At 38.3% G+C, this 24962-nt stretch overlaps 1 protein-coding gene across 1 annotated transcript; it reads right to left on the bottom strand.

Annotated features, from left to right (window-relative positions):
* KNL1 (kinetochore scaffold 1) lies at positions 1–24962 on the bottom strand. Its single transcript, XM_075712808.1, has 25 exons — positions 24928–24962; positions 24469–24508; positions 24187–24246; positions 23410–23471; positions 22876–22931; positions 22369–22408; positions 21210–21247; positions 20828–20880; positions 14087–19324; positions 13075–13219; positions 11994–12061; positions 11769–11867; positions 9027–9142; positions 8158–8248; positions 6553–6669; positions 5823–5910; positions 5019–5078; positions 4560–4599; positions 4341–4442; positions 3784–3884; positions 3428–3496; positions 3168–3277; positions 2490–2608; positions 1030–1152; positions 1–919 (listed from the first exon to the last, which is right to left on the bottom strand). The coding sequence occupies exons 1-25, from the start codon at positions 24960–24962 to the stop codon at positions 814–816; spliced, it is 7176 nt and encodes a 2391-aa protein (XP_075568923.1). The 3' UTR covers positions 1–813.

Raw genomic sequence — 24962 nt, forward strand, 5'->3', positions numbered from 1 at the left:
TATTACAGATACCTCCTAAATTTAAACAGCTCCATCTCCTTGCTAAAATTCTAATGCATTACAAACTCAGACAATGTACCAGAACCAAGAGACAGACTGTACTGGACAAAGACACTGAATATCGGAACAAACTTCAAGTTGGAGAGGATCACACAGATGGAACCTGATGGCTTTCAGTCTGTCGCACCGCAAAGTCCATGGTCAAGCACTGGGATCTTTAGCTTCATGCCAGAAGTATTTCTGACTTTGGCCACCTGGTTAATTATTACAGGTTATTTGGTTAACCAGAAGCAGGGCTATGGTTTCTTGTGTTTTGGGAGGGATTCCAGGAAACTCATAAAAATCAAATGTGATGCAATACGTTAAAATGCTACAAAGTAGTGAAGTAATGATAGGGAAAGTAAATTCCAGTAATTTAATTTAGAAAACACTCATCATTGTTTTATACAAGAGCTCTGTCAATCAACCCAGACCAAAATTAATATGCTATGTCAGAAGAATATCCATACTAGGAAAGACTATATATACAAGGAGGCCACGACCACTGGTGACCGAAAGATGATAAAAGGCAGATTGGATTTACAAGAGACCTAAGAAATTCTTCCTTCTCCTCTTCAGAGACCTCTGCTTTTGTAAAAACTTGTGGCCTACACCGAGCATCCTGGATATCAACCAATTATTAGACAAGATTACTAGAGAGCTGAGTAGCTAACAGCACTCCCATTCTGGTGAGAGACAGCTTGAATTCTTCCAAGACTAAAATCAAAGCATATCCAGTCTGACTTCTTCAGTCCTGCGTGCAGATCTAGTGAATCATCTGGGATCCTGGAGCAAATTTTGATGAATCAAGCTGACTATTCTCCGCAGATAGTGGGAACCAACTGGCACACTGGACAGAACAGCAGAGATTTCCTCCTCCCTGGGAAAGATAAAATTATCACACGTGTTTGAGAGGATACGGAACATTAATTCCCCATCCCTAGCTTTGAAACTTAAGTCATATAGAGTGGTTCTTTCTGTTCAACTCACCCAATATTCCCAATTTGGTTTTGGACAGTAAAAGGCAGTGAAGCAGATGGGTAGTTGGCAGATAGAGTCAGCGTCAACTCAAACTTTGCAAAAGCTGTGGAAGCGGAGAACAGAAGCTTCACTCTGTATGCGAAATAAACACAAACAAAAAGATCAATACAAAATACTCAAGTGTACTGCTACCGCCTTTGAATTAGGTTCCAGAAGTGAAAACAAGTGATGTAATCGATGCAACAAGCTCAATAACTTCTAAAGAGTTTCAGCATAGACTAACAGTAACTTCATAAATAAGGTTAAAAGAACCTTTCCACTCTCATACTATCAGCATTCTAACGCCGAGTTAGAAGACAGAACCCCAACTTCCCTCACAGAGAAAGTTAATACACACATAATTCACAAACCTTTCAAAAATTATGGGAGAATATAAAGTAGTAACAAAAAGTATGTTTTCTAGGTAACATAAAATATTCCTAGGTAGCTAAAGTTTTCTGAAGTTTTAAGTAGGACTGATTTACCTCCAATACCATAATTCTGAGCTTGTTTCATGAATCCAACCCTATTTAAATCAGGCCAAATTTCTATCTGGCACAGTACTCTTGTCTATGAAAATGTGCAGGGAAGGCCAGAGTTGAATTTATTGTAATTATGGGTAAGACCAGCACCAAGGACACAATGCCCAGGAAGCAGATGCTTTGGGATAGCGAGAACAAGCGTAATACAGGTCTTTTCCAGGTAAGTCTCCCACAATTTGCAACTTCCTGAGCACAGGCTGCTCTTGCATCTGTTTTGTTGACTTAACTAAAGATAGCTTTTATGGGATTTTTGGCATGTAGTAGAACACCACTCTTGCAAAGGGCACTACAAAATTAGAATAACCTATGGGAACAGCATCAAGGCATGCAGAGCAAGGCTAACAGGACACTTCTTAGTTAAGGATATACATCAATAATAGAAGGCTAAGGTGAAGTAGTATTTATCTTGTTCCACTCAGACATGACACAAAATCGGGAAGTAGCATGAGAAAATGAAAACTAAGAAGAAAATAAACTTTTGTTTAAGTGCATTCATCCTTCAACGACTTATTCTGCTTGGCTGAAGCAAATAGAAGATTAAAAGACACAAAGCACTAAGCTACAGGTAAACTCTTGGCTCTGTTTCCTTTGCATTACTACACTCTGGCCTAAAGTTTTAAGTGAGAGAGTCAAGTCAAACAGGAAAGCAGCAAGGAAGGAGAGGTTATCTGCTAGTAAGGAAGTGGCTGAATCCAAGAACAGCTTGATTTCCATGCATTTGAGTATTATAGTGCAATTGTGTTAAAATAAATTAGATTGTTGTTAAAAATAGTGGCATAAAATCTCAGTTTCAAGAAAACCAAACAGAAAGTATCTCAGTGTTTTGTTCCTGATTATCTAGAGACACTCTCTGAAGGACTGGTGTAAACTCCATCTGAAGTTACTCACTTTGTGTCATTGATATCCATCTTCAGAAGATTAAATTTTCCACCCCATCTCTCCAGAAATTCAATCTCCTCTCCTAAGATCTTGCAACGACTCACCACCAAAGAGACATCCTGAAGAACCTAAGTGGGCAATCAGGAAAGCAAAGACATTGGCACTCAGGCTGGTAAACTATGTGACACTTGAAAATGCAGTTTATCCTAAAAAAAAGTAGTTTAACTGCTATCTCAGTTTGGATGTGAAAATGAAATTGTACAAGCATAACAACAAGTAGACATTCTTTGCCCTAAGTTTCTCCCTTCAGCTTTGTTAACAGGGGTACAGAGACATGCAAGAACACCAAGTTTGGCTTGGCAATTTAAACCATTAATTCTTCAGGAAGCAGAATGGCATTCAGCTCAATTTTTAAATTTCTACTAGCAGAAAAAAAAGAATTTTAAGACATCACTAAGACAGGCAGACAATAATGCAGCAAACAAGGAAGAAACCACAGCTTTTAGGACTCTTGCCTTCAGGGACAGGTACTTGCCCTCAAACCTCAGAGTATTAATGAAGCAGATTTTGATTTGCACTGATGAAGCATTCATTCGGATGCTTTTGTTCTCAGTGTCAGCCCTATTCTGTGTGTCAGAAAAGATTTAATGTTCTTCCAGAGTCTTACAGGCTTTCCTGGAACATTACCTGGGGCAAGTAGTACAGTGTGGGACACTTTTCCTGCCAGCATCCCTGACTTTCAATAAACTGGAAGATGAGTCTTTGGACTAAACATGAGGAGGGTGGAGCTTTTTCCTCTGTAACACAAAAGAAAAAACACGTTGCCAGAAATCTTTTAAAAGCCGTATAGTAATGCATTAGCAGAGAAACCACAAATTTACAGATGTCTTCCCAAGAAGAGATTATCACGGCAGCTACTTTCAAGCTACTCAAAAAAAAAATCTTACCATCCAAGAGAGATTCAAAATTCAGGCTAACTATCTTTCTGGAAGGATCTTCACCAAAAACATCACCATCTGAGAAGGACAGGGAAAAAACCCAGACAGTAGTTATTTCCATACTTAGTTCTGGAGTTACAGCTCTTCCTCTTCAGAAACAGCCATTCATTACATACTTTTCTGAATTTTCATAGAAAGCACTGATAAATGTATTCAAAGCCACCTCTCAGCTTACACGCTTTTGCTGTAGTTTTTCTGTTTCCTTTTAGCAGATCATCACAAATATAAAAACTTTAGGTTTCTATTACGTAACTATTTAACCTTTCAAATTAATAAAATGGAAACCTACCAATTTTGCGACTTACCTATTGGGGGTCCAAACACGACTGTGAGTTCAATAGAATCGTAAAGAAAATTAAAGACTGCCTGCTTTTCGCTCCATTCAGTAAGCTCCCACTCAGTGAAGCTAAAAAAGGGGAGGAAAAAAACCCACCATCACCCTAAGTTTCAACCAACCAACCAAAATAATAATAACCTGAATGACAGAGTATTAGGTGCACTTGCAGCTATTACCACATAATATACCAACGAAATTTTCACTTTCCAACAGAACATAAGAATCTGTTGGGAATGCAAGCATAATACTATTCATTTTACATAAATGTTCATTTCAGAATTGGAGGAGCGTTGGATATAGAAAGACTGGACGTAGAGTATCACTGCAAAGTTGTTAATAGAAAAACAGTGCATCACACCCAGAAGTTCACCAAGGCTTTATTGCTTATCCTAGGCTGCGAGAAGATGGGCATCCAAAGATTTCCCAAATCAAATAACAAGGAAAACCAAACCAAAAACTTTTATACACAAATGTGAGGCCCCAGAACTAGCTGATAAAAATAAAACCTGAAGGTCTTTTCCTTACTCGTATGACTCCAGGAGTTGCTGGCAGCTTTTTTCTTCTTCTTTTAGCTGGTTCATCTGAGCAAGCATTTGCTCATTCTGAGTGTCCAGATCTGACAGTTCTCTGCCAAGATAAACCAACCACGTGAGATGTAGCACACCAGTTAAAAAACCGCCAACCTTCTAAAACCTGAACGTGCACATGTTACTTAAGGTCTTTAGATCCTCTTTGACATCTTACCTTTGAAGTTCCTCTTCTTGAGCTTTGATGCTTTCCAATTCTAAGAGAAAGGGAAAAAAGCTATGTGAGAAAAGAACGGCAAAGAAAGCCCTAACTTGCTCTGCAGTCACTGTTCTTAACAATATGAGTGATCTCAACTTGATGGCCGTTACTCCTACCTGGATACCGACATGCAGTCAACAAAGGTCAGTAATCATTGAACAACTAAAGTGCTGAATATGATAGCCAGCACACACTCTTCAAGTCACACTGTACCAAGTTCTAAACTCCATTTTTCCAGGGGAAAACCAGTCCTTTTCATACTTTAACATCTATGTAATGAGCTGTATCCAATGTGGAAAAAAAAGCAGTAGTGTTTGCATCCATATCAGAATTAATGTATCAGGGTGCATGTTGAGTATCACCCTCTCCAGAATTTACAAAACAAAACAAAAATTGCCATTCAGCTGGTACTATTACCTTCCTCAAGGCTTTTCCGTTTTGCCATTTCATCACCGCAGTCTGCTTCCCTGTCAGAATCTATGGGAAAGAAGTATCAGGTCTCTGCAGAACTCCCAGATTCAATAGTTAGATTCAATTTTATTTGTTTGTGGGTTCTATAAATCTTAGTATTTCAAAACTAACTAAGGAAAACGTACAAAAAGCTGGTAGCGTATCTACCAAAAACCTCAAAAAGTAACAGATAACAAGGAAAACTCCTTTTATTGCATTGTTTCAAAGCTGATACTGTGCAATTTGATTTCTACTTAAGGTGTTGGAAGGAAATTCAGTTGGAAGAAGTGAAAATACACAGAGCATCGTTATGCAGCCATGCTAAGTACCGAGTGCAGCTTGTGTGAACACAACTGAACAAGTTGTTTCCAGCATGGTGCTGAAAACAGTAAAGTCCTGGAGTGCAAAGCTCTTGCCTACCTGCAGGATCACTGGCAGTTTTGCAGCCATTCTGAACTGCGCGCTGCCAGCAGCTGTACTGTTATGGCTAGCAGATTTAGCTAGCTTGGTTACGTGTTCACAGGCTACAATTATAATTCTGTATTTCAGTGCAGGTGTACTCCTAGTCTTCATATAATGTGTAAGTGATTCCCACAAGACAAGTTTGCAGACACAAATGAAGGTATTTAGGCCTAACAAATACTTGTAACAAAGGAATTGTAAAATTCCAAGCAGCCACTAAACACAGAATCTTGAACGGACCGTTTAAACAGGAGCTCTACAGAAAAATAGAGAAATCAGTGTATCTGTCTCTGGTTTGGAAACACATACCTGCTTCCAGGTCAACAAGACAGCTCTCTGTCTCCTTGAGCAATTCATCCACCTTTTCTATTCTTGACTGTAGCTTTTTGTGTTGTTCCTAAGATAGGAAAATTGTACTCAAGTCAATAACATTCTTTAAAAAGCTGAATTGTCTTCTGGGTCCAGCACATGGCTCTTTGCTTGCTAAGAAACTAATTAAAGAAGCTGATATAATCTGTCATTAGAAGGAAGAGGCAGACTGACAAACATTAGGGCAGTAGCCATGCATAAGAAAGGACTAGATACTTGACAATGTATCTTCCTAATGACTTCTCTTACGAAGGCATGAGATAAGACATGGAAATAAATTCCTAGAGCCTTTAACACATACGAGTTTCTGATACCTATCACAATGCATTACTTCTGCATTTCCTTGTTAGTTACTAATACTGATACTACTGCAGTATAAAGAGCTAATTTCTGGCAGCATTTCCTGTAATACTCCCATTTTTCACTCTGGTACTTTACTTGCCAAACCCTTAGGCAGAAGATGCCTATTGTGCAAGGCAAGAAAGTCACTGTCCCAATGTTTTACATTTGCATATAAATAAAAGGGAAGCGTGTTTACTAAGAAGGAAACTTTCAAGACAATGCGCACTTACATACAATAATTAGGCTCCTGAACTTGACAAAGACAGATGAAATAAGGTAGAAATTCTGTTTTTTAAAGCTAAACCTCTGCAGCCTTGTGGCACATTACCTGGGCGCTCTGCAGCAATTTGCTGTACAACGTCGCTTTCTCATTGTGAGCCAAGATTTTACTCTCCTTGGTGAAATAGGATTTCATTTTGTTCAATTCTGCTCCAAAGCTCTTCAGCTGCAATGAATGGAAAATACAGAAGAGAAAGTGAATGGGAATGCGCAACAAAAGATTGTTCAGCTGACCCTTTAGACTCTTTCTCCCTTCTCTGCTCCTCCCAATATCCCATTTCTCTAGTAGCAGTATTACGTGACACTTGCAAATTAAATGGCATTTAAGACTGGACAATCCCTGTTAATTCAAGTACAATTGCCTGCTAAAGTAACTGATTTTCTTTGCAAAGATCCAACAAGATCTTTACTCAAATAGGGAGCTGCACAAATAACTAAAGAGATGCTTTTACCAAAAACCAGAGCACCTTCATTAAGCACATCGGCTGCCTCTCGTCCCAGTTGTTGGAGATGTATTTAGAACACTCGCCCCATTACGGTTCAGGAGGCTAACTGAAACACTCACGGAAATCCAGGCAGAACCCAAACCACAAGAAGTAAAACTTAAAACCTGTTTTAACAGAACGTAGCTACAGATCATGCAGTTCAATGTTTTCTCTAACAGCTGTCAATCCAGATGCTGCAGAGGAATGTACAAAAAGCTTTTTTCTACAGTGTTTGCCATCTGCCTATTTCCACTAGACAGTATCATTCTAATTGCAGTGTGTAGAGATTTGCTTAATAAGCTTTCAAATTTGTTATTCTTAGCTAAGGGTTCTAGGTGCTTTCATTGTTCCTAAGTATAATTCTTCCTGAATCTAGTTAATAACCTCACCTCAGTGATACCCTGTATCAATCTAATTATGAACTATGAAAAATACTGGTTTTTATCAATTTTGACTCTATTTTCATTTAATAGATCTTTATTCTTGGCATTAGAACCATGGAAAACAGAATCTCTTGATCTACCTTCTCAGTTCGGGCTGGGATACTTCTATACTGCTTCTGGGTTTTAAATGCAAACGTGTGGCATGCTTTTTTGCGCCCATTATCCTTTAAATACCCTCTGGCCACATCTTTTGTTTTGGCACCTGGCACCACTGTTGCACTCTAAATCCTGTATGCAGTTTCATTTTTGTGTAATGACACATTTTCTGTTCATTATATGTCTTGCCACGCTACACATCTTTCTGAACTAAATAAGCATTTAAGTTAAGGGACAATTCTGCTCCACCAATGAAGCAACAGAGTCTCTACAGTAAGAGCAGTTCATTTTTTCTTTCCAAAATTGCACTGCTTGCTTAGGCCCATCTAAAGTTTCTCTTACCTTTTCTGTCCTCAACTAACCTGAATTACCAACTCGAATTATCAAGATTTTCGGTTTTATAGCAACATATTCTCTTTAATATATTTTAAAGGGCACATATCCTTGCATTCTTCTGACACATTGGAAGTTCTCATAGCAGTTTTCCATCCAGAAAATATTTTGCCTTGTATCACCTCCCTGCCTACTGTTATTCTGTGACCATTCTGGTTCTTACTTTATTTGAATACGTAAATTAACCGTACTTCTTTGTTATGTAAGAAACAACATTATCTCTTCATGCAGCATTACCTCTTCATCAGAGCAGGTTCTCATTACTTCCCACAAACTCCTATTCACATTCACCAGGAGCTGATCCTGGACATTCGCATACAGTTTTAACCTGAAATATCGAAAAAAAAAGTTGAAATAAGTCTTGTTGCAACCACACTGAGCACATAAAGCACCACATTGGTATTTATACAGTTCATTCCCCTTGTCTAGTTAAAACATGGAGAGACCCTCTAAAGCCTTGACTGAATGGGGCCCATGTTTGTTAAACTCTAGCAAGTAATACCAAGTTCAGTTCCTGTAGTCTTTTTGTTGAGGGCAGGTCTGAGCAGGAGGTGGAGGGCTAGAGAGCCAAGGAAACAGAAAGTGGTGCTAATGAGGCTGTGAAAAATCTTATTGCTGATTTTGAATTTTATCATAAAACTTGATTTTGCACATAAATTGTAAAAGGCATAATGAATCAGACCAGAAGTGTCCTGCAGATAAGAAAATAAATCATGACAACTGTATTTCAGTCTAATAAACACTGGAAGATGGGAACAAACATAGATCATAACCTGTTATGATTCTGCTTTCTATGATAATTTTTGATGCAATTATAAAAGTTTTACTCTAACTCTTCTGATGTGCAACTGAAATACTCTATTAGTAAAAGATAAATTATTTGAGGAAGATCAAACTTTAATTACCTCCATAAGCATAACTCCTTCCCAAGAGTTACCCCTATACTGTCTAAATCTGTAGTAAACTGGCCACCAGCATAAAGTAGGTTAACTACAATTTTTTATTTTTCCCATATGTAATGTATTAACTTTCTCCAGGCCACTTTGCACGCAGCCAAAGCTGAAAAAATAAAATTACTAATACACTCTGACTGGAAAAACACTTACTCATCTATCATCTGAGAAAGGGCCTGGCAATCTTCTTCATAAATACGCAGCTTGGGGCGATAAACATATTGGCTGTAAATGAGGTCTTCTGGAGTAGGTGGTTCACGGACTGCACACTGGGGAGAAACAGAGGGAAAAATTGTGAAGAAAAAGAAAAAAAGATGCATCTTTTTCAGAAACAGCAACTTCCGATCAATTCATGTACAGAAACCAGCAAAAGGCCCAGAATCTTTATTTTTGCAGAACAGAAAAAAAAAAAAAACCACAAAACCCTAATGGAGGCAGCCTGACATACTTAAACTATTGTTTTCATTCTGGACTTGTCCTGTTTCATTCTGAGACAAGTTAGTCATATAACCTTAGACAGCTCATTCCACTTTTATGTCCCATGTTTCCTTACATTTGAGCATGGATTTCCTTTTGGGACATATGCCTCATCACTAGAGCTCAGGAAAAAAAAAAAATTTGAAAGTGGTTAACTTTCTTTTAGATGAAATCTTGAAAAACATGCATACGTTATCCAGGTAACAAGAGTGCTCTAGAATAAAACAAGATAGCTATGCTTGATTCAGAATTGAAGGTCCCAATTTTCAACAAGTCTTCGGCACATGAAATAAATATGATGGGGTTATTTCAGCAAGCTACCTATATACTGAAGCACATAAATAATTGATATTAATTCCATCCCTTCAGAGAAAGCTTTCAGGGGCTTTTGGGGGGTGAGGGTGGTGGTTGTTTTTTATCAGAGATCAGTCACTAATGAATGGTATCAGAGTTTTGTAAGCCTGATGAATATTTAGAGACAGCTCAGTATGAATAAATTTGCAAACTGAAAGTGTAAACTAAACTGTAACTAAGGTAGTACAGCATTTTAAATAAAACCAGAAGAGATTTAAGAGTCATAAAGGAAGCAATTTGATCAATACAAATTATATTAATTTAGCTGTGATTCTTTGTAATCAGTTTTCATTCTTGTATCGTAACAGTTTTAAAGAACTTTAAAAGGACAGACTTTTTACTTGCTCTTGCTAAGTTGACACACAGAAATTTTATTCAGCCAGCAACGAGGCAATGAAGAAAGGCAGACACCACACCACCACGTGTGCCCCACAAACATATCAAACCAGCTCTGTGCACTGGCTTTCTGCAAACTGACAAAACAAGGTCCACATTTCAGTCCTTATTTCCAAGAAGATATCTAAATTTCCAATGTGAAGATTCTACTGACATATTTGCCCTGACAGCGTGACATCTTACAGCAGTAAGACTTGGTTATACAGGAGCCAGTTTTCAACTAATCTGAAGTACTAGAATTAATTTCACAAGTAAAGAATTGTCACAAATATACCACTTTCCATGTGAAGAATATGATCTTGACGACACCTTTTCATACATAGTAACTACTTCACTCTTACCCTTATTATCATAAAGACATATTAAAAACTCCTACCAACACATGTGTCCTGCTACCCATTTGAAAGAAGGAAGATCAAATCTCATTAGAACTTAAATTTAACATTGAACATACTACTGAAGAGTTCTCCAGCACTCTAGAATAAGCGCCAGCATAGAAGAAACTCCCAAACCAGTGTCAAAATTATGCAGACACTGCTAAGGTTTTCCACTTTCCAGGATGGCTTTTCCTTTGTCCTAGCGCATCGTTCACTGTGCCAGTAGAAACTGTAGCAAGCAGCAGAAAATGGAAGGATCTGAACTAAATCCCCATATACTTTATTAAATCAATGCTAAGCATTGCAATCTTACCAACAAACTTTCTCTGTTCATGAAACTCGAAACTTTTCCACGTCAGTATAATACCTACGTATGGAAAACTAAGCAGCTCATTCACAGTACTTCGTTACGCAAGTACCATTCCTTAAAGATCATTTGCGAAACCCAGACAGGTAACAGAGACCAGCCCCAGCATCCAGTTAGAAATTCAGCTGGCTACACAAACGTGTACAAATAACCAAGTCTGAAACACTAGTCATAAGAAAGCTTATGGGAAAATAAGGTGCCTTTACTGAAAACAAATTACAAGGCCCTGTTTTCGGGATGATTGCAAAGTAAGATTACTGCCTTGTTCAGCATCAAGTTGCTGCCAATGAGTGGTACTTGTCTGCATGCAAAAAATGTTGTTCCCATGTCTGCAAGAATCCAACAGAAACCTTTCAGGATGAGGATACTGAAACTGGGTTCAGGCAGAACAGCCTTAAGGGGAAGAAATAAAGAGTGGTGATGTCATGGTGAAGCGCTTATGAAGAAGAGAGCAGGACAGGTAGTAGGAGTGCAGAGTAGTGTTTCAGGATTCTGATTTCAGTGGCTGATGGACACAGTAAAAAGGTAAAGTGAAAAGGTTAGGCTGAGCTTTTAATTCTTACTTTCAAACTTATCCTTAAAACAAGTTAAAAAAGCAAGAATTAGCATATTTATCCAAGAAGAGGTAATCCTGAATATATGGTATGTCATGAAGAGACTGAAATGTATTCTATTTTTCAGTGCTGAGGAAAAAAAAAAAAGCATCCCAGAGGTGAACAAGCAAAGAGACAAGAGGAAACATGCAGTGTCTAACACACTTGCCAAGGTGGAACCGACTTCTGGCTTAACTCATTTAAAGGCCTTTAATACAGACCGGTTAGTTGATAAAAATTAAAAACCAAAACCAAAAACCAAACCAAACTATGGCAAAAAAATATAATTTAAGGTCGATTATATTATGCATATCAAAGGACGGATACTCACACTGGCGGGAAGATGGCTATGCCGGGGCTTCTGAATCACAACATGGACTTGAAGAAGCGTAAAAAACTCCCCAACTGTGATAACACCGTTCTGAAATTTCTGTAAAGATTAGGAAAAACGTACAGATCAGTACATTTTTCAAGCAAGAAAGCTTACTTGCATATATGCACACACATCCTTGTCCTGTTAGGACAAGAAGTTAGCATCTTTCAGCTATTTACATACCTCCCGTAAGTTATCTTCACAAATGCTATCTGTGAGAAGCTGAGACTCCATCTGACTGCTTCGCTGAACTAGCCAACAAAAAAAAAATTATGGGGTTAATAATATTCTTATGGAAATATGAACCACAGCTTGTTAGTTCTAGGAAAAAAAAAAAGGAATTTTAATTTAGAGTTTGACCTTTATGTGCGTTCTCAGTGCTGAATAAAATAACTGAGGAAACCACTACTTGGGACAAATAAGGAGGACTAGATTAAGAATCTAACATAAAATAAAGTCTGTGTCAGAGCGGTAATGAAATGACAGAGTTCACTTTTCTGTGGGAGGAAAGCCATACGGAACATACTAAAAAGTAGTAAAACTTAGACAGACTCCAACCAGTTCACAGAGGGCATCTATCCTATGTAGACAGAGACCAAAGAGCATCTGAGCTGCCAGCAGCTTTCAAGGTAAAAACACGGCATTTGAGTTCTGAGCCAACAAGGGCTAGTTTCTCACTCAAAGGAAAGAGCCCAACCTCTACTTGTTAAGGCATGTGCGTTCATGGTTGCAGGAGGCCAAAACTGCAATTGGTTTTGTAAATAGAGGCAAGGTATCACTTAGCAGACAATTGGCAGATTTCTGCCTCATTGTTAGGTATCAGCTAATTAGCAAGAGCTAATTAAACCCGGGGCCTAAAGCTGCTTAGAGCCTGTCCCCGCAACACGCGCTGAGGAGGCTTATTTCCAAGGGCACAGACACGCAGAGCCGTTCTGCATGGAACCAGCTTAATTTTATCTTTGGGCCAGCAGCATGCGAGTTGGGGCTTTGCTCTGCGCTATGGTAACTAAACTGCCTCATCAGCCCAACTTGCCCTTGCAAACAAGCCTGTACTTAAATTCTGCTACTTTTTCTTCCCATCACAGTTTTCCTTGAACAGCTTGGACTCTTCGCCAGAACATAAAAGCACGTTGACTGCGTGGGAAGCTGTGACGCAGGCATTCGAGGCCTCTCCCAAATGAAATGTATACTACGAGTGGGGCTCTTCCTTGATTAAGCGTGAAAAACACAAGGTTTGAAGCCATTACCACAAAGGAAGTCTTACTTGTTAATTCTGTGTCAGCCTTAACGGAATCCAGAGAGCTGCTGGTGCTGGCGTGCGTACAATCGGGGCTTTTAGCCGACAGATTTGGAGCATCTTCACCTTCATGAACTTCTACTTGGCTTTGAGACACAGCGCCAGAAGTAACCTGAAAGTAGCAAGTTTTTAACAAAATATTAAATGAGTTACATGCATAATAATGGTTTATGGTTGAATAATAATGGTTTTATTGGACTGGACGATCTTAAAGGTCTTTTCCAACCTAAACGATTCTATGAAACAATACAAGAATAAGTCAATCAGTAGTTTGTTGTAGCTGTTTCTTGACATTCAGAACTGTTTCATATTTAGTATCGACCCATTTTATATCTACTCAGCATGACAAGCCAGCGTATGGCTAGTTAAGCCATTTCCTACGATGACATATAGGAAGTTAAGGTGCAAAATCCTTCATTCATTTCTCAATCAAAGCAGCAGCCACCACAGCACGCCCTTCCACCTTTTGGAACTAGCAAGTTTCTACTGATGATGGACAAATTTCTTTTTAAGGTCAGATTAATGTTCCATATTTGCACAGATTTTCTTGATTCAGCTGCAATCTGCTGTCTGTAAAAACGCTAATTTAAACTGAACATCCATGTTTGGATTTCAAATAATTGCTTTAGACCTTACTCTATCATTGTACCTAAGCAACAACTATCAAATAGTTTAGTTCAGAGGACTAAGAGTATTTAGTCGAGAAAGGATTACAAGGATACTATGGAGAGAATTATTTAAAATGGACATATCCCTTATTCTGTCTGTTTTGCACAGTTCAGGAAAGTTGCACATATCAACCCGATTCTTCTTTTTTGGCAAAACAATGAAAAATACAGGGGATGACATAACAAAATGACAGCAAGCTGGTGGTTAAGAGAAACAAGAAAACCTACCAATAGATGTGCTTACACCCCCAAATTTAAACAAAAGTCCTGTTAGTGTTCACTGTATCCTTATAATGAGTGATGAGGCTCACCTGCAAGTCTTGGGAGGCCTCACCATCCAAGTTTTCATCCCTCTTGAGCTTCTTTGGACTTTGAAGATCCTCCTCATGTTGTTCCAAAGCTCTTTTTGTGTTGTTGCAAGTTTTTGTCTCTTCAAATTGATTCTTTTCATTGTGGGAGATTTGGGTTTTGTTTATCTCATTGCAAGCATTTTCTACGAGTTCAGAGCTTACAGATTCATTTGAATCCATTTCTTCTAGGCAGACAGGAAGAAATTCTTCTGCTATAAACCGAGAAGGGCTGAAGTTCTGTCTACTGGACTTCTTGTTACCTGGGGTTCCACCAGCATTCACGCTTACTTCTGAAACTGGTGCTTCTCCTCTGTCTGAAGATTTTGTATTTATGGCTTGTACACTAGAAACAGAAGGATTTCTTCTGTTCGGTAATTTAGGCTGGAAGATACCTAGAGGGACATTTATTCCTTGATATTTAAGTGTCATGCCTGAATTTGCATCTATGGGAGCAGCTCCAGATTCAAGACATGTGTTCTCCTGCTCTTTGGTATAAAATAAATTATTTGGTTCATTTACAGTAGTTTTTCCTAACCTCAAGGTATCCTCTGGCTGAGTTGATGATTTGGGCAACTGGTCAGAAAAACCAGTTTCAGAAAGGGAGAGAACTGCAGATTTCCTTCTAATATTTTTCAGTTTTGAACAAACATTTAAAATACCTGATAATTCAGGTGCAAGAGTGGGATCTATTTGATCTCTTGGACTGTCACTGACCAAAAGTTGCTTAGTTTGTTCAGAGTTTATTTGAAAGTCTTTTGGAGGTGTCTCCCCTTCAGCTGACAGTCCCTCATTTTCCTTTGATTCCTTGTTAGAAACTGGAACAAGGCTTGCTCCAGCCAAGCCTAAATCTGTAGCCAAGTCTTCATGTCTAGATGAATCAGTTTTCAATACTTGGTTTCTCTTAGTACTACATCCATCTGGAGAACCCGTCAAAGAATCTGGTTCCTGGATGGGAAGTGAAACGCGGGACACCAAATCACCGCTTTCTTCACTGCAATCCATGGGCCCATTACTTGGAAGCTTGAAAGACACTCTCTTTGATTTCAGTTTTTCTGGTTGTGTGAGATCCTGCTGACTGCTGACAGGGGCAGAATTATCCGTGGGAAGGTCAAGATCCTGTGGTGCCCGCACATCCACAGTGTCTTCTGGAAGCGAGACAGAATAAACGGAACCTGGTGTTGTGCCACTGTGGCCTTTCATAGTCCCTTTCTCACCAGGAAATGCTGAGGCTGATGAAGAAGAAGAAGGAATGCCGGGCTTATCCTTAGATGTTGTATGATATTCACCATTCAGGTCTTTTGTATGCAGGGAATCTATTTCATCTCTGCAAGAAGACAACGCACTGTGCAAGTCTGGTCGCCAAGTGCTTTTATCTGACACTTCTTGGTTCTCAAATCCATTAATATTGTTATTAACAGCAGTAGTATGAGATGCAGTTATTTCCATATCATCTTGGTTGTGGGTGAACACAATGGTTTTATCAGCAGGAACTGCAGAAATGGCTGGCATGGACTCTCTGTCCTGTACATTAATTTCACCACTTAATACAGCTGTATGAGTTTTAGTGATCTCCATATCCTCAGCCGAAGTAAAAATGATGGTTTTGCTACCTGAAACAGCCTCCTGTCCAGCCTGCTTAGCCAGGTTTAATCTATCCTCACATAAGACTCTTTCAATACTTTTGTCAACAGAGTGAGACTCGGTCATTTCCATGTCAGCCTGGTAACTCGTAAACATGATTGTGGAAGTTAAAGGAACACACTGAGTGAGTTGCCTACCTTGCAGAGAATTTTCTTCCAAAGCTACATTATGGGTTTTAGTGATTTCCATATCATCCATAGCAAACACAGTAGCTTCGCTATTTGAAAGCGCTTGCTGTCCAACCTCCTTATCCAAGCTCAGTTTATCATCACATACAACTTTTACGGTAGTTTTGTCAGCAGAGCAAGACTTGGTAATATCCATGTCAGCCTGACTACTTGTGAACATAACAGTTTTAACAGGATGAGCTGAAGAGACAGAATGAAGCCCGACCTCATTTTGCAAGACAATTTCATGGCCTATTGCAGCCGTATGGCTCTCTGTGATCTCCATGTCATTATTCTCATCGTTCAGTGAAAATAAAACAGTCTTTTCCCCTGTTGTGCCCTTCAAGCTTTTCCTTCCAGTCCTTTTAGCCATGTTAAGCATCCCTTGAGATGCAGCCTTTTCCATAGATTTGTCAACTGCAACAGTATCGAGTCTACTTATTTCCATGTCATCATTGTAGGTGAAAACACAAGTTTTATCTCCAGAAATTAAGTCTGTGTCATCACTTGAACTCTTACATTGAAAAATTATTTTGTCTGCTGAAACTGTGTGACTTCTGGTGATGTCCATATCAGCATCTTCTGAAAATATGGTTGTTTTCTCACCTGCGAAAGGCAAATGTTTTAAACCAGTCATGGTTAACATTTTCTTGCCAGATACCAAGGAGTACGCATTGCACGCAGGCTGCTCCTGACTATTTATTGTCATCATGACCCCTTGTTTTACGGACATTATTTTATTTTCATCTTGAACACTGTGTCTAGGTACCGCTTTTCTTTCTGATAAAACAGGATTGATGTTGTGATCAGGAACCATTATCACACAGTTTCCAGTCAAGTCCATGTTTTCACCAGAGGGAAACACAACTGACTTTTCCAAAAACGAAGGCAACTGGGAAATTCCCTTCTGTGGTCCAGACGTATTGGCTAGCAACGGCTCTTCGGCACCCCTCAAGTGCAGGCCATCAACTGAGTGAAGATTTTTAAAATCCTCTTCTGGAGAAACTGTTTTACCAATTGAAAAATCTCCCTCAGAATCTGCATGAGTTGGCAATACTTTGTTTACTACCTTCACAGTATGGGTTTTCTCTTGCCTGTCTGAGTTTTGGCCATCTGCTTTTATTCCTAATATTGTTCCAAGTCGTTCATTTCCTTTCATTCCACAGGGAACAGGCTCATTACTGGAAATAAATGAACCATTCGGAGCCAAAGGAGTAACAGTTTGCTTATTTGTGCTCATTTTCAAATCCCCGCGTTCTATTGCTGCAGTCTGACTTGTGATATCCACACCAGAACTAGCAGAGAACTGGAAGGTCTGGTTTTGCAGCTGCTTGGATACTGCATTATTTTGATTACGATTATTCTTGTATTCTTGTACTGTATGAACAGGAGCAACATCAAAGGCAGCAGGATGAGTTTTGGTTATGTCCATGTTTTCATCATCTGAAAACCTGCCCATTTTGTCATTTGTGCAGGAAACTGAAGTGTTTAGGTTTTTTTCCAACGGTTGAGATACAACTTTTTGACTTTGCAAAGACATGAATGCACAGGTGTCGGTGACAATATTCTCAGGGACTTCTCTCTTTTGCTCTTGTAATGAGCACACGCTCTTTGCACAGGAACTCAGACCACTTGCCTGAACATTTGGTTTTCCAAGCTTCTTATCAACCATTATCATCTCAAGATCTTTAGTATTCCTTTCTATAGCCTGGCTTCTTTTCATATTCCCATCGAAACTGATCACCTCAAGATTTTCCTTGTCCATATCTAAAGAATTTGGACATTCGCTGACATTTTTGTTCTGGTTCTTTCTTGGAATTACTTTACAATGCATTTGTTTTGCTTCTGCAGTTATCCCATTGCTCTGATCATCAATGACAACAGCATGGCATTTAGTTATTTCCATTTCTTCCTGTTCATTTAAACTGGGAGATGTAGAGCTGTTATCAAGAAAACAAGGTTTGCAGGTGGCAGAGGTGGGCACTCCAGCAGGAGATTCGTTTTCAACATTCTTTCCATCATCCTTGACAACACAGGTTTTAGTCAAGTCCATATCTTCTCCTGAGAATATTACTGTCTTCTCACCTGGCAGAGAAACAAGTTGAGAGTTTGCTAGTCTGTGCTGAAGTTTATTCTTAGAAACACCAGTAGACACTGAATTTGTATGTGAATCAAAACCCATGTTCACTGAAGGAGTCCCCTGATCTTGGGTCACTTTTTCAATTCGTTCATCTGAGCCTGAAGATAGTTCAGTTGCACTGTTTTTATACGACACTGAAGCTCGATTATCTGAAGATGTTAGACTCTTTGTAATGTCCCTATCACCATGTGCTGGATGTCTGTTTTCTGCTAGTGAAGAGTTTGTATTAACTGGCTTTTCAAAAGTTTTACGATGTGAACTGTTCATTTCCTTAGTACTGTCATTATAGATTACATCTGTATAATTCCCAGTAATTTCCAAGTCATCACATTTAGAAAAAACAACAGTTTTATCACCTCGGAAGACTGTCTCAGAAGAAATGGATCCTGGGATGGCAGACATTGTTCTGGCCTCTTGTCTAACAGTTCGCAGCACTATAGGATCTCGTCTGTCTTCAACATTTACTATTTTTTTGTCTGTACAAAGTTGAAGGTCCTGCTGAACAATTAAGTGCTGATTAGATGCTGTCTCTAATATAGAATTATCTAACTCTGTGGATGGGAAATCCTTTTTGAAGTTTAGACTTTGATTCCCGACACTGGAGAAGGGAAAAGACATTTTTGCAGTGTGGCTAGTTGTCATATCCATTCCATCATCTGCAAATGCCTCAGTAACATCTGCACACAGTAGTTGCTCTGGTGGAGCTTCACAAATACCGGAAAACATAGCTTTAACATCAGATGCCTGGCATTTTGTCATTTCCATTCCGTCATCTTGCCCTCTAAAGACTTTTGTTACATTGCAGGTGTCCAGTGGTTCATGGGAACGTACAAATTCCACCGACGATCGTGCCATGTCTTCTGGGACTTGTGAAGGGACAAAAAAAACATTCTCTTTGTCAGGTCCCTCAATAGGATTAGGTGCCTTTTCATTTGACTTCAAGCTCCTCAAAAATTCATTGAAATTTATTTTTTTTACAGGAGTAGCATCTTCCTTTTGTTCAAAAGATGGGCACGAATGGCTTGTAGGGTCAGAGAAAAAATGAAATTCTGCCTTTCCATTGTTAGAGTTTAACCCAGCCAGAAAGGATGTGATATCTATTTTCTCAGTTTCATCAGCTTGATTGTTTTTCAGGTTACGTGTAATCACTGCAGTGTGACTAGCCGTCATATCCATTTCATTTTCATCTGAAAAGATGAGGGTGGTGTCATGCCTATTTGTTCTTTGAATGGCGTTGTCCGCATCATGCCACTAATAAAAAAAAAAAAAAAGAAATTACAGTTACTGATACTTAAAACAAATGATACAATGGTTTATTGTATTTAAAATAAAAGTCAACTAGAAGTCAACCTAAGTCCTAAGGTTATAGCGCTATCTTTACATCTTTTTTTTTTTTTTTTGAAAAAAAAAAAAAAAATTACTGATTTCAGCCCTCCTTGATAAGCAATAACACATTCAAGGAAAGGATGACGACTTAATTATTAGAGCATATCATATTTAAATGGCTTTTTTTGAAAGAATGTGTGTCAGTTGTGCTGTTGGGCAAAGATTTCATATCTAGACATGTCTTGGTAAGCATGGAACAGTTACTGAGTCTTCTGGATCAGTATTTTCTATATCTCTATAGTGTGGTTTCCACCTTGCCCCCCCATAACTGCCGGTAAAAACCTTGCCCAGCTTATCACGCAAGTGCCCCAAAGCAGCAGCACCAAGTTAGAAGTTTTAAAAGACTTTTCCACCACTGACTCGGGAGATTTTAGTCTCTTTAATAGAGAGGATTTACAGTTTTAAAGCTGTAGGAAAAAAACTGGCCAGTAACAAGATATAATACTATATTCTATTAAATATAATGAATGTATTGATTAAGAACAGCTTCATGTTTACTTCAAATTACATATGCTATTTTATAAGTGCAAGAAATAAAATATACTAGAAGCAGCACAACCATATACGTTACCCAAAACAAGGAGAGACAGAGTTTCAGTCTGACCTTTACAGCCTCCTGGTATCCATCTCATCCATACTAGATTTTAACTGGGTTTTTTTTGTTTGGTTTTTAACATTAACAAGAGCTAGCGTATGTTTTTAAGTCATATCTTTAAACTCAACATAAAAGTCAGAAGCCATTGCAGTAAGGGAGACTGTTTTGACAACCGCTTTGTTTAACACCACAGTGCCATAACGTCATCACAAAAGTGTAACACAGTTCAGGATTTCTGTGCAATTGTGCCTCTGAAGGTCTTGGTTAAGAATTCTGTGTGTTATTACTTGATTCAGCTGAAGAAATTCAGCTACCTTTTCATACTAATCTTTGCAATTTGTCTAAAGCTTTTGAACAGCAGGAGCAGAGAGTACATTTGTGCATATCCACTCTACCCATAGAAGAAAAAAAAAAAAACCCACAAGCAGAGCGTAATACATGAGAAAAAACACATAACCAGACCTATGTGAAACATAAGCTCCTTTGCATATTCTTAGATAAGAATTGAAAAGAACGGAGGAACTGGCTCAGGTACTGAAAAATTAGCAAGCAATTTTAGAAGCCAGAGTTATCAACACTGCAGTATAATCCCTATCAGATTAGGAAAATACTTCAAAATATAGAAGATTAGCTTTCAGAAGAATCTGATGTGAATACAAGGATTTCTTGTTTAGGCAGTTGAGTTACATTTTTCATCTTTACTACACAACTTATTGGAATATATTTTGGATGCTGATATTTTCAGCACCAAGAAAATAAAAGCCTTCAGATACCTCAGTCTGCTGCACCAATGCCTGGATAGGGGCATGAAGCAAAGTGTTCATCCCTGTTGAAAGAAAAGGAAATACTCCATTTGTTGCGCTATTTTCTTACTATTTTATCCACTGAGCTGAAGATCTATGCACTCGTTTTACAAATACCACTGAGTAAGTAAGTACAATTAAACCCAAATATATCCTGAAAAATCTTTTCAGTACTCCCTTCAGCATGTAAACAGCTTTATGGGATAAAGCCTGTTCATGCAATAGTCGTCTCTGTCAGGGAGATTGTTCTAGGCATGTTAAAATCATTGAAACAGAATAAATAGTTTTGAATAAAGATAGTAATTTTGAATAAAGATAGTAATTTTGTTATTAAATCTATTTCCAAACTCACCAGTGATCTCACATGGAACAGCTTCAGGTTCTTCATTTCTACAAAAGGTGGGTTAGGTAAACAGTTTGTTAAAAGATTTCAAAACAGAAGGCTTCAGCAATATACTGAAAAGGCAGAGAATTCTGTTGCATACTCCTACCGGACTGGGACGCAGACACCAGACCCTACTTATATGCCTTCAATATATTCTAATTTGAGTTGCAATCTTATTTTCCCATGAGATTGTCTCATCTTAGCATGCCACAAGCCATTGTTCAACATACAGATGGCATTTTAATTCCTCAGTGACAAGTAAAAATAAAGAATTAATCTTTTCTCTTTTTTTTTTAACTCAGACCTTCCACTTGTAGTTATTCCTTTCTCTTTGGGAAACTGAAGCTGTGTTCCCAAAGCCTGAAATCATATCTCTGTAAAACAAAAAGCCAGATACAATGACCAGCTTGTGTGGTTTTCCATCTAACTTCTAATGCCTTCTGCTCTCCGCTGTTTTATTGATTGCTCTTTCAAGACCAAGAAACCTTAGGCTAGAATACTGATTTTTACTTTTTTATATATATGTGCACACACACACATATATATGTTACTATATTGGGTTGATACCTTTAAAAGCATGAGTTAACTACAGTTGTACATAAGCTGTTTCCTTGCTATACATTTTAAATGTAAGAAATTCCCCTTCACACATAGAAACTGTCTAAATCTGTTGTTTTACTTACCAGGTCATTTTAATTTTAAAAATCCCATCGTTGTGTTTTATCTAGGCAAGAACTTTGAGGTCAGACTAACACTTCATCTGCCTCTGAGGGAAAAGTTATAGTAATAAATATCAAAGACTATGTCTGTCAGATATGGAGTCTGGTAGGTCTTTCCTGGAAAACATTCCCAAGTAATCAGCTTTGGAAGGAAGCAGTTTCAAGCCATAATTGTTCAATTTTTCAGAAACCGCTATCTTTTTGTGAGTGACCAACACAGCTATATTGGTTTTTTTTCTGTATCCCTTCTTTCACCAATCAAAAGCACTGAGCAATTTTATATCCAAATAAATAACGTATGCTGCATTTCTTTGAGGAGTAATATTTTGATGGTTGCACGTCATGTGAAGAAATGTATTTGCAGGACAGAATTCTATATATATCGTGGGAATTTTTTTCAAACTTACTGATTAAGCAGGACATCATTCCTCGTATCTGCTGCACACTCTAAAAATAGTTTGAGAATTAGACATTACAATGCGAGAAGCATGATCAAAACATTTGGAGACAAGAATAAACTGCACAGAAAAGAATGTTCTGAAGTTCTTACTCTTTATGTGCCTTCTTATCGTGGCAAAAACCCAGAGAAGCGAAGTACTTGAAAATGCATTCGCTTTTCAGATTCTTCCTAGGTAATCTTTGACAGAGTGAATATGACATTCTGCTCAGCCTTCTTTTGATCTAAATCCCCAAGGCAGTTTGTTCTAGGTGCGTTTTGTCTAAGAAAATAATTCCTTTTCTGAGCTACAAGGTCCACAATACCACTAACTAATGGGTTTTCAGCCAGTCCATGATAAACAGCTGACCATATTGTTCCTTACCTGTGACTGACGGGACTGACGTCTTAAATTTAGGCTAAAATGTTGTTGCTAATAGTCTGCGAATCCTATCAGGAGGAGAGAAGGGGGTTTTACCTGTACTTTCTCTCTCTGCTGTGTTATTCTTAAGATCTGGCTGGAAGACTCTGCAGCTAAGAAAACAAACAAACAAAACAACCCAGTTTTTGAAAAACACAAGACCATCTCTTTTGAAGCAAAAGAGAAAAGAAAAAAAAAAAAAAAAATCAGCCCTAATTCCCATCTTCTCCACATGGTATATTCTGAAATGAGATATCAAAAGCTTACTGAACCCCACCATATTTTCCATCGGGAAGATGCCATTATCATACTCAAGATGGAAATCACAAAAAAATTTAATGGGAAACAAAAATTCTTAATTATATTAAATTCACTGAACCATTTTTTTTCTAGTTAGGAAGAGAAAATGAATAATGGCTCTCTTAGGGCTCCAAACCACCTCAATATAACAGCAGTCACCAGTTTGCCTTCACTGAATACTCACAAATGTACGCAAACAGCAATTTTAGGGAATACCAGATTATTACCGATAGCCTGCATTTTATGCTTAAATAGAGGGTGTAGGATCTGCATTCTGCAGATTAAACTTACTTTATGGTGTTCGCAAAGCTGACACGGCGAGAGTTTTTCCTACGTTTTTCTATGTTGATATCCTGACAATAAAGAACATAACACTGATATACAGAGAACTGTTCTTCTCCCATAAGCATAGCTTTTCATGAAACACAAAACCAAACAAAAACCCACACCCCCTCAAAATAATAATCTAGGAGCCCATTAAGTACAACAGATATTTACCGACATCCTTAAACTACTTTATAGCTCTCCAACTTCTCCTGACATAAAGACACCTATCTCATAAGAAGTAGGATCTAAAGATCACTTTGTGAGAACTGCCTGGTTTCAGACACAAGGAGCCGAATACCAGTTATAAGTTTTTTTTTGTCTGGCATGTTGTCTGGCATACTAGGGAAAATAGAAGTAGTTGCTTAGCAAGAGAGTTGCAGGTTTTTTTCTTTAGTTTTCCATTACAAGAACTGAAAAAAAAAATACTAATAATAGTTTGTCTTTATGGGAGAAAGGGAAGGATTCATGAAAGAATCAAAGTCACCCTTCTCTTATAGAAATGTTTAAATGGTTACAGAAATGTTAAACGTTAAAAGAAACATTCTGACATAAAATAAAAGTATCAGAAAAACTCGATGGATTTCTTATAATATTTAGTACTCCAAACATTATCCTCCTAAGCAGTTATTACAAGAGTTTTTACACCTGCATTATTCTAGTGACACAGTTTAATCAGCGACAAGTTGAAGAGCAAACCGAAGATGTTAAGAGCATCAGCAAGGAAGGATTTAATAGACCTACCTGCGTCAATTCATTCCCATGTCCCAGATCATCAAGAGGATTTCGCGGAGCCTTTAAAATCTAAAAGAAAATGTAATAGTTAAGATCAGCTCCATCTACAAGAACGGATCACTTGGCTGGAGAGAGTTTATAAGAGCCACCAGTGCCCCAGTCAGTCATATCAATCTAACAGGCTCTTTGCTTTTCTTCAACTGTGATGAGAAAACAAGTTCCTCTTTACAGCTTCCCTTTCTTTCCTTCACTCACACAGTTTTCTTTTGAGAAACGCCTTAAGTTACTCACAGAGGACAGTCGCTTCCCTCTGATGTGCTCTGTGTTATCACTGGAGGGGAAAAAAGGGAAATGGGTATTAGGACATAAACTGGAACCAAGGTGTATGTCTTGAACAGTACTGCCACGTTTTTAAGGTTAATAAATTGATTTCTCCATTATGTTTACAAGTGTGAAACAAGTGCTTGGAACAGATAATTCGTTCTAGCACTAGTTCCCAAAAATAAGCTTTGGAAAATTCAGCAGATTGCCCTCCAACCCCCGTAGTCAGTTAGTCTCCAGACAATCCACTGCTATGAAGTTTCCTCAGAGCTTTCCTACACACGATCAAAGAAACTCCCTGTTCTTCTTCACAATGGAAAACACATTTCATTCAGGAGATGCTGAAGTGCACACAGGGATTAAGAAAAGTTTGGCCTCTAAACGACAATATTTATACCACAATAAAATTCTTACAAGGTTTCAACTTACTTTTCCATGTTAGGGTCTGCATAGATCTTGTCCAT

The sequence above is a fragment of the Pelecanus crispus genome, chromosome 6 (genome assembly GCF_030463565.1).
Source record: "Pelecanus crispus isolate bPelCri1 chromosome 6, bPelCri1.pri, whole genome shotgun sequence".
NCBI lineage: Eukaryota > Metazoa > Chordata > Aves > Pelecaniformes > Pelecanidae > Pelecanus > Pelecanus crispus.